The sequence below is a fragment of the Cebus imitator genome, unplaced genomic scaffold (assembly GCF_001604975.1).
Source record: "Cebus imitator isolate Cc_AM_T3 unplaced genomic scaffold, Cebus_imitator-1.0 Scaffold204, whole genome shotgun sequence".
NCBI lineage: Eukaryota > Metazoa > Chordata > Mammalia > Primates > Cebidae > Cebus > Cebus imitator.
Window position 1 is genome coordinate 2,839,125 of NW_016107519.1, and position 10,553 is coordinate 2,849,677.

Sequence of the window (10,553 nt, forward strand, 5' to 3'; positions counted from 1 at the left end):
TCGAGGGCCTGGGCAGGCGCCCCAAACCTGCACCCTCCCAGAGGGGACTGGGCCCGCCCTCTGCGCCCCCGAGGAAGAGCACTGCCCCCTGCATCCTTGGTACCCCGTTCCCTCCAGGCGCCAGAAGGAGGGCCCTGCGCCCAGCGCACCTCTCAGGGGTCCCCTACCCTGCGCCCCCTGCCACGGGGAAAGGGTACCCGCCTTGCGCACCCTGCCCTGCGCTCCCCGGCCACCGGGGGGTTGGCCCCGCCGTCCGCGCCCAGTGCCTCGCTTGCCCCGGGGCGGGGGCTCGTCGGGTGACCGTGCTTGCCTCCCGCAGCCCTCCCGAGCCGCGTCAGGGCAGAGGCGGGGTGGGGCGCGGTTAAAAGGCGCAGCAGGTGGGAGCCGGGGCCTTCACCCTAAGCCCGACGAGAGCCCGACAGCCGGCGGCGCCCGAACCGGACCCGCCTGCCCGGCCGGAGCGAAGGGTGCCGCCCCCGCGCAGAGCCCCGCTCCAGGGCCGCAGGCCACAGAGCAGGTAAGCGGGTGCGGGCCGGCGGGGTCGTGCGGAGAGCAAGCGGGAGGTGCCAGCTCGGCACCGCGGCAGAGGAATCTCTTCCGAGAAGCCAGAGCAGGTGAGGTCGGCTGTTGGTCCCCACCTCGCTCCTGTCCCTCCTGGGCACGGGAGCAGAGCAGGCGGAGCGCGGCCAGGATGGGTGTCTGGCTGCACTTGGGGCGCCCGGGCCCCCCTTCTGCCTGCATCCGTACTCTCCCGTCCGCGCGCCCCGGCCCCTGTCCCGGCCCCGGCCCGATGGCGGTGGGCACCGTCCGCGCTGGCCCCTCTTCACGCGGAGGAACGAGGATGGACTGGTTTGGCTTTTACCCCAGCGTGGTCCTTTGACTTGCACAACAGGTTTTATGAAGGTTTCATATCGTGAGTCTGAGCGGCCGGAGTAGGGGCCGGTGCCCTTTCCCCGTTTCATTTGCTGCGAGTTGGATTTTCTAATCTCTTGTGGGTCACCGGCGTGTCCCCTTGGATTTGGGGAGAAGAAAGCCAGGTCTAGGATGGGAGTTTCAGTTCAGCCAAACCCTCGACTTGGGCGGGAGAACTGCTGGGTATGGGCTGCGTGCTGGGCTTCCGAGAAACTTGTGAAATGCTGATGACAATAGGGTGGACGACAGTAATTAAAAGGAACTGGTGACACAGCTTAGTTAAAACGTGCAGGCACTTCCTGTCGATGAATACCAGTCCCTGGTGTGACAGGCTTCCTGTGTTTTGCAGGGGCTGGTCTCCCTTCCTGGGGAGCAGGATGGGTCAGGGTGAGCGTGGCCTGCACGCAGCTCTGCATTCCCGGAGGGGTTAGGGGCCTGCAGCCAGCGGGGACGTGGGCCCAGCGACCTCAGTGTCCCCTGGGTGGGCGAGCGCTCTATTTAGCGTCTGATTGAATTTAACCGTGCTGGGTTGTTCTTTTCCTTCAAGTAGACTTTACGCCATACAACTATTTTCTTGCCCCAGTTCTCGCAGAATCTAACCAGTGTTCTAGAAGAAAATGTCCTGCCCCAGTGCAGTCTCCTTAGAATTGCAGGGTGCTGCTCAGAACTGCTCCTGTGGAGAGCTTTGTCTGTTGTTTGGATCCAGCAGCATCTTTGGGGCTCTTGCTTGAAGCCTGCCAAGGAGAGGAGGGGAGTTTTGAAGAGAGAACACCAGGCTCTAGCCTGTCACATAACTAGGGGTGTGGAGGGCGCCTCATTGGCACTGCAGTGGCTAAAGTCTGGAAGACGCTGATCAGTTCACCTGCCCCACTGGTTGTTTTTAAACAAATTCTGATACAGGTAATGATGACTTTATGCTCTTTTTCTTATGCTTTCTCTTCTGAATTAGGAACGTTAGGAAGGAACAGAAGTACGGAAGATCTGGCTAAACACTTTGGGTGTGACGAAAGGAAAATTCTAACTTGCACGCCCTCTTCATGCGTCTCTAATTCAGTTTGAATCTACCAGGTACTGTGAGCAGTTTGCATACATTAGTTTAAATGTTAAATGGGATAAAACGGTGGGGAAGTGACAGCTGACCCAAGCTTCTTGGTCTGTGTGGGCATAAGCTTCTAATGGCTACCTGCCATCACTTACGATTTCTGCTTTAGTTGCTTGGTGCATGAGTGTAGAACTGGAACCCCGGTTTTCATTCCATTCCGTTTTTATTCCCAAGGCCATTTAAATATGGTTGAAATTAAATGTTTTGAAAGGACATAGGTTTGTTTGAATGAACAAACACATATTGCTAACAAGACCCAGAGAAGGAAAGTTTAACTTAATGGAAATTAATTTTTAACCCTTTGAATTCTTAAATTTAGTAAGAAACATACGTAATTCCATGAGTTGTCCATTTTTATAGACTCCATAGACAGAAAAAACGTTTCACTTTTATTGAGCTAATTTTGAAATATATGGATACCACACCCATTGTTATCGCTAGTGTTAGTTTTTGTCACTAAATTTAAAAATTAACTATCAGGTTGAAGCTTGGATGGCCTGAGATTTCTAGAGATAAAAGACATTGATTCTTCCTGATTTAAAAAAGAGCCTGACATTTTTTTTAAACGCTGATTTGGAAATCAGGGTGTAGCCAGGGTCTGAAAACCTCTCCTGTCCCTGTTTGTATTGCTCAGGGGGTGGGCTTGAGGCTTCAGATTGGGTATGATTGTTATTTTGATATACAAAGGTGCTCTGTACCAAAGAGCACCTTTGATTATTTTATGTGTTCAAAGTATACAGCATCAGGAAGCTGGCAATTTCTGAACTTACCTCTTCACAGTTTGGGGAATGAAGAAAAACTACCCACAGAATTTTTTCAGAGTACACATTGTGGTGGGGGATGGGGGGAGTTAAAGGAATATGGCAGCAGGTACTATTTTTCCCTCAACAGGTGACATCCTCACTGACCTCCAGAAACAGAGCAAAGATTGTCATTCATCTCTTCGCTGTGCACCATTGGCTTCCAGGCACTCAAGTGCAGTAGGAGAAGGAGGTCTCAAGCCCTCACAGAGGGACCTTGCTCTCATTCTTCGAGTCTGAAACGCTGGGAGTCCTTGGAAAAAAGACTCAGGTTTGCTTGTTTTGCTTTGACGTTGTTTTCCTTTTATCTGTGCAGACTCCCCGACTATCCAAAGCTAACTTCGAAATTGTGAGGCACATGTTCCTGTTCTCAGATCTGTCCACTATTTGCTAGATGTCTGGGCGCAGTGGCTCACACCTATAATCCCAACACTTTGGGAGGCCGAGGTGGGCAGATAAGCTGAGGTCAGGAGTTTCAGACCAGCCTGGCCAACATGGCAAAGCCACATCTCTATTTAAAAAATAAAACAAAATACAAAAATTAACCAGGTGTGGTGGTATGTGCCTGTAATCCTCGCTATTCAGGAGGCTGAAGCACAAGAATCACTTGAACCCAGGAGGTGGAGGTTGCAGTGAGCTGAGATTGCGCCATTGCACTCCACTCTAAGCAACAGAGCAAGACTTTGTCTCAAAAAAAAAAAATTTTTTTTTTTTTTTGTTAAATGACATTGAAAGGAGAATAGAACTATCTAGAAAAATATGCGGAAGGATAACCCTCTAACTTTTAGGGGCTTTAGTTCTGCTTCAGTCATTAATGAAATTATAATGGTATTGCTAAACAAGCTAGCTGTGATTAATTTCTTAAATACGAAGTTTTGAAACAATCAAGAAACTTCATTATTATGGTCAGATTCCAATAGGTCTAAATTATTTGAGTGGTAAAAGGAAAGAACAATCTATCTTCAGAATGCTGTGTGGATCTTCAAAAGTAAAATCAATGGTTTACTGATTTTTGGACCTAGATATTTCAGACTGGAACTTCAGTATCAAGAATACAGCATGGAGCTGTTCACTATGATTAGATTTACCAGAAAATCGAACACAGTTTACCCTTTTAAGTTTGAATGTAATCACATTCTTAGAAGTTAAAGACTGCAGAAGCTAGGCATATCTATTCTTTCCTTAAAAGAGAGCCGGAGAGTCATCAGTTAAAATGAACCTCTCTGGTTTCCAAAGAAAGAGTTAATATTTTACTTTGTATTGAAAAAGCTCCTCCCATTGGCTCCAGCCCTCCAGAAGCAGGAGAGGAAAGAGGTACTTTGTTTACTACAGTTGCAAAGTGTTCCCGTTCCCGTGGATGCAGTGATTTCGGGATGTAATATGAAATTGGTGACAATTTTGCAAATTGAAATAGCCTTCAAATCTTCTCCAACCAAGAGGGTTTGTGAAAGATCGTACCCTGTGGTTACGTGTTTTTACAAGGGAGAGTCTGGGGACTGGAGCTTTCTTTGCCATCCCCCCCTACCCACCAACCATCCTTCCTCTGGGTCCCTCTGCAGTCTGTCCACCCACAAAAGTCAGGGCAGGAGCAGCCATTGGAGCTGAGTCCTCACTAAAACTTGCTGAGTCTCCCGCGGTTACCTCCCGAAGCTCCTTGAGTGGGAGCGTCTCCTGGGACAGCCAGGCCTGGCCAGTGATGGCAGGAATGTGCTGGAAATATTGGGGCTTGGTAACCCGCAGCCGGACCCATCACCCTGGCCTGCCTCTTGACACTTGCCAGGGGAACTCACCTCTCCTTGGTTCTTGGCCTGGAGAGAATGATACGCAGGGCAGATACCCCGGGCTGGTTGGGAAACACCGGCTCAGGGTCACTGAGCGCCCTGGGGCAGCCCACTCGGGCCGGGCAGTTTCAGAGAGAGGACACAGTTCTCCCTGGGATCACTTCTGCTGTTAAGAATAACAGGGCCTTTGTGGCTTTTGCAGGAGAACGCTCTGAACCAGGAGACTGTCCTGAGTGACAGGGGGACTAGGCACGCTTGTATTGGGTTTAACCTCATTTTTCTCAGCAAGCTCGGCATCTCCTTTGCTTTTCCTCCTTTAAAGGCATAGGTGGATCGCCGATTTTTAGTGCCAGCATTGTGAAGTGTGCATTGTGAAATAGATTATTTTCTGTTCAGTTTTGCTATGTTGACAGAACAGCCTCAGAGCATGTGGCTTGGGGACCCAGAAAAATCCGAAGCAATTAAAAAAGCTACTGCCATTATAATTGGGAGAAGCCCAAAGCTGCAGGGGTCAGGGACCCTGCTTCTAGAAAGCAGGGACCAGTGTTCCTGGGGGGAGATTGTGACCTCTTGACTTTTTCTGTGACTTCAGCCTCTCAGAATCATCCAGACCGTGTCACCCTTTGGCTCCCTGATCCATCTGCTTCTGAGGTCAGGCCACAGGGGACCAAGGGGTGCTATTGTTCAGGCAGGCCACATACTAGAGAACCAAGAGAACACAGCTGTGTCGCCTGCGGTGTTGGGGGGGTGGGGGACTGGGCCGGGAGGGGGGTCAATTCCATGGACTTTGAAGTGTTGGAGAAAATGAACCATCTATTGGATAAATCAAACACTTGCTGATTGGGCATTTTGTTGACCAAACTTCAATGAGAGGTGTTTCTTGGTTAATAACAGAACATCTTCACTGTATAAACAAACAGAACTGACCCCATAGGTGAACAGCTGCTGTAAAATATGTTTAAACATCAAGATGTACCAATTTCTTGGTCCTCATTGGTCACATTTTGAACTGCTTCTGAGATAGGACATCAACAATTAGGAAAATGTATTATGCCTTTCATCTGAGGATAAAATTAATTTTATAAACCATATCATTTAACAAGAGCTTTTTAAATGGAGCTGCATTTACTGTGGACACCGACCATCCCTCCAGGCTGTGAAGAGTGTGTGGTCTATGAAAGCGAGCCCTTAGGAAACACACTTTAATTATGGAACGCGGGGCCACGGCTCCTAGGGGAGGCCCCCGTGCGTTGCCCCAGCAGACACTCCCACCGCCGCTGATGAAACGCTTCAAGGGATGAGGAAGCACCGCTTGCAGGGTAGCCCATTTCGTTTTTCTTTTTTTAAAAAAAGAGTGCGGACCGCTGAGAGCCGGACTGAGTTCTTAGTCCCAGGTCCGCGCGGGGACCGAGTCCTCTGCCACACGTGCCAGGGTCGCCGCCCTGTGCCTCAGCCTCTTCCTCGAGCTAGCCAGCGCTCTGTTCCCTCGGCTGTGGGGTGACCTGCAGCCCCTCCATCTGCCCGCACACCTGTGGATGCGCCCTCGCGGGCCACGTCTTTCCTGAAACATGAAAGGAGCCCACCCTTCCGCAGCGGGCTGCCCGGGCCGGTCCCTCCACACAGCCCGAGCCTCTTTCTCACGCCCTTGCGCTGTGGCGCTGACATCCCGCTGATGAGGACATTCCCCCTAAGGAGCACTGACATTCCTGAAGTAAAACGCTAGGCCGCAGCTATTAAAGGAGCCGTGAAAATACAACCTCCTGACGACAGGAGAGGCGACAGCAAAGACCACTGTGACTCCAAGACTCGGTGCCCGTGCCGTGGCCATGGTTGCTATCACTGAACTCTTAACAAGACGTTTAGTGAGGCCGTTTTAGAATGTGCTGGGGGCTCAACAGAAAGTCCCCCAGTTCACACATACCCATTTTCTCTTATTTTAAAAATCAGGATATTTGCCCTCCTCCAGGAAGTGGGCCTCTCTTATCATTCTGAATAATAACATTCTGCTCTCCTGTGGAAATGCTTAAAGAATTAAAAATAGAACAACCATGAGATCCAGCAATCCCACTTCTGGATATCCAAAAGACTGGAAAGCAAGGTCTGGAAAAAATATGAGTACCCCCTCACTCACAGTAGTGTTACAACAGCCGGAAGGTGGAAGCAACCTAGTGTCCATTGACCGATGAATGGGTAAACAAAATGGGGAGCATTCATACAGTGGAGCAGTATTCAGCCTCTGAAATAAGGAGATCCTGTCACGTGCTACAATATGGGCGAACCTCGAGGCCAGTATGCTGAGTGAGATAAGCCAGTCCCCAAAAGCCAAGTGCTGTGTATTTCTGCTTATATGAGGTCTGCAGAGCAGTCAAAATCATAGACACAGAAAGTAGAATGGTGGTTGCTGTCGGCTGGGGAGTGGGGAGGATTGTTGCTTAATATTAATATCCAAACCAAGGACACAAAATCAGTTTCTCAGAAAGCCAACTGAACTGGGAGTCAGACTTTTCTGACAGGTCTGCTGACTTTCTAAGTCTACAAAAGATACCGCCATGGGGCACACAGTAGCACCCCGTTCCGAGGCCAAGGCACTCCTGGGTGGGGAGAGGCTGCCTCCATTCATCCAGCTGCTTCCAACAGCAGTCAGCGTAATGCAGCGGGGCAGGCGTGTGACAGAGCATGAGGTCCGTGGGGCTGGCCTGAGGGGGAGGCTGACAGGTGACTCTCACCCATTCAGGGACAAGAAAGTCTAAGACTGGTAGATAGAAGGATTTTGGTGACTCCCTCATGCTCTGACAGCCTATTGAAAAAATGTCTGAGTGCATTGCTCTGGGGAGAGGTCTTTTACTGTCTGAAAATTTTCCAAGGCTCCACGATACCTCCTTTTATTTTTGAAAGGGGAATGCTGACCAACTCTGTAGTCTTCTGTGGTGGTACAGGCTGAGAAGCCAGCTGTTTGGGTTATAGCAGAAGTGTCCGTAGCTTTAAAGAAGTCCTTTTTCTCTCGGGCAGTAGAATCGGTGCATTAACAGGGAGGGAGGCCCCGGGTGGCAGGGGCAGGGGATCGCCTCCTCGGCCTTCCCCAGGGCAAACAGGACCCGCTGGGGAGGCAGAGCCAACATGGGCCTGCTCATACCGGAGATACACTGGAGAACAATGGAGCAATTTTTATAAAAGCTTGTGATTCTCTTTTGGAAGACGCTTTCTCAGTAGCTGACAATATTAGATGTCCTAAGAACACATGATTATGGCAGATGATGTTATTCAAGCTAGAATTAGGTATAAATATATTGTATAAAGTAAGATAATAAGTATTTTGCTTGTTTTTCCCCTTCTTAGTCTGTTGAGTAAACCAGATTATGTCATTCCAATGAATGCTTTTTTTCCCCCGAATAAACTATTTCATGGATAAAATCTACTGTGGAAGCTTGGTGAGACCTTGGATAAAGTCAGTTTGGTGGAATAGATCAGACAGTGATTAAATGGAAGCTTGGAAACAAATTCGTTTACCTGTATTTCTGGATTAATGCAAATAGCAATAGTTGAATCAAGATGATCTTAATTCCTCCTCCAAAAAGTTATTTCTGACCAAAAACAGAATATGTTTGGGGGCTGGGCGCGATGGTTCAGCCTGTAATCCCAGCACTTTGGGAGGCTGAGGCGGGCGGATCACGAGGTCAAGAGATCGAGGCCATCCTGGCCAACATGGTAAAACCCCATCTCTACTAAAAATACAAAAATTAGCTGGGCGTGGTGGCGTGTGCCTGTAGTCCCAGCTACTCAGGAAGCTGAGGCAGGAGAATTGCCTTGAACCTGGGAGGCAGAGGTTGCAGTGAGCCGAGATCGTACCACTGCACTCCAGCCTGGTGCCTGGCAACAGATAGAGACTCCGTCCCCAAAAAAAATAAAAAGAATATGTTTGGAGTGGGCATTTCTTTTCAGAAATCCTTGGACTAGCATAGCAGGGAGTTGAAGTTGTAAAATATCACAGCCTACTTTAATAGAAAGTTACTTCAGTCTGTAATATCACGTGCCACTTTTTCCCGAGGCCTCTTCCACTAATAAACCTTTGCCCATGTTTGTCTGCTTAGGGATAAACCAGCACAATGGATTGGGGGGCCCTGCACGCTGTCATCGGGGGTGTCAACAAACACTCCACCAGCATCGGGAAGGTGTGGATCACCGTCATCTTTATCTTCCGAGTCATGATTCTCGTGGTGGCTGCCCACGAAGTGTGGGGTGACGAGCAGGAGGACTTCGTCTGCAACACACTGCAACCGGGTTGCAAAAACGTGTGCTATGACCACTTCTTCCCGGTGTCCCACATCCGGCTGTGGGCCCTCCAGCTGATCTTCGTCTCCACCCCGGCGCTGCTGGTGGCCATGCACGTGGCCTACTACAGGCACGAAACCGCCCGCAAGTTCAGGCGAGGAGAGAAGAGGAATGAATTCAAAGACATAGAGGACATTAAAAAGCAGAAGGTTCGGATAGAGGGGTCGCTGTGGTGGACGTACACCAGCAGCATCTTTTTCCGAATCATCTTCGAAGCGGCCTTTATGTATGTGTTTTACTTCCTTTACAGCGGGTACCACCTGCCCTGGGTGTTGAAATGTGGGATTGACCCCTGCCCCAACCTTGTCGACTGCTTTATTTCTAGGCCAACGGAGAAGACCGTGTTTACCATTTTTATGATTTCTGCCTCTGTGATTTGCATGCTGCTCAATGTGGCGGAGTTGTGCTACCTGCTACTCAAAGTGTGTTTTAGGAGGTCAAAGAGGGCACAGGCGCAAAGCAGTCACCCCAACCACACCCTAAAGGAGAATAAGCAGAATGAAATGAATGAGCTGATTTCAGACAGTGGTCAAAATGCAATCACAGGTTTCCCAAGTTAAACATTTCAAGGTAAAATGTAGCTGGGTCATAAGGAGACTTGTCTTCTCCAGAAGGCAATGCCAACCTGAAAGTTCCTTCTCTAGCCTGAAGTTTGTCTTTATAAATGACTGTCATAGTAAATAGACACCCGGGTTACCTTTTTGTAGGATACTTGTGCCATTCTTACGCAACGTAATCAAGTATGTGGTCCGTCTCTGAAAACAAGGGACTGCTTGAGAGAGGAGTGTTGCTGTCACTTCGACAGTTTCCTTTTAAGTGGACCTCTGACAAAGTGGGTACTTTCTGAAAATTTATGTAACCGTTGTTGATAAATGACATTTATCTAGAAATTGATACTTTCATTAGGAAAAGATATTTTTATAGGCTTGGATGTTTTTAGTTCTGACTTGGAATGTATATAAAGTATTTTTATAATGACAGGTCCTCCTTACCTGGAAAAACATGCCACGTTAGTTTTAGAATTACACCACAAGTATCTAAATTTGGAACTTACAAAGGGTCTATCTTATAAATATTGTTTTGCATTGTCCATTGGCAAATTTGTGAACTATCATGAGACGCTTAAGGTGGAAAGTGTTCATTGCACAATATATTTTTACTGCTTTCTGAATGCAGACGGAACAGTATGGAAGCAAAAGGCTTTTTAACTCACCTATTTGCCAATCATTGCGAACTGGAGCATGAATGTGATTGCCTCAATAAAGCTTGGCCCCATTGCTTAAGTCTTCACATGTCTTATGGTTTCTGTTGCATCTGGGCACCTGCTGCCATCCCTCATGGTATGATGAGTGAGTTGGGTGCTTTTGCTGGGAAGGCCACCAGTTACGGTGGGTGAGGGGCCCAGGACTTCAACAGGTATTCTTGCATCCTAATTGCAAATAAGCAGAGGCTACTGTTTAGCAGCCTACAGGGCACTCAGCATGGAGGCAGCCGCTTACATGACACTGGGATAATGTCGTCCAGGTCAGTTCATCCTGGATAGAGAGGAGGTCAGGGAGGCCTTAAGCCTTCATCCCACGTGCAAGCAAGACCAGTGCTTGAGAGCTCTCATGTGCTGCTGGTAGGAAC

At 48.9% G+C, this 10,553-nt stretch overlaps 1 protein-coding gene across 3 annotated transcripts; it reads left to right on the top strand.

Moving 5' to 3' along the window:
• Positions 1-235: 235 nt before the first annotated feature.
• Positions 236-10,212, top strand: GJB6 (gap junction protein beta 6). Of its 3 annotated transcripts, none has more exons than XM_017548199.2 (4): positions 236-517; positions 1,871-1,980; positions 2,906-3,085; positions 8,684-10,212. In XM_017548199.2, exon 4 carries the CDS (start codon positions 8,699-8,701, stop codon positions 9,482-9,484), a length of 786 nt encoding a protein of 261 aa, XP_017403688.1. In that variant the 5' UTR covers positions 236-517; positions 1,871-1,980; positions 2,906-3,085; positions 8,684-8,698; the 3' UTR covers positions 9,485-10,212. The 3 variants fall into 3 exon arrangements, with proteins under 3 accessions (XP_017403688.1, XP_037601520.1, XP_017403689.1); XM_037745592.1 differs by having other exon boundaries at positions 517-614; XM_017548200.2 differs by lacking the exons at positions 236-517; positions 1,871-1,980 and adding an exon at positions 854-1,812.
• The last annotated feature ends 341 nt before the right edge of the window (positions 10,213-10,553 follow it).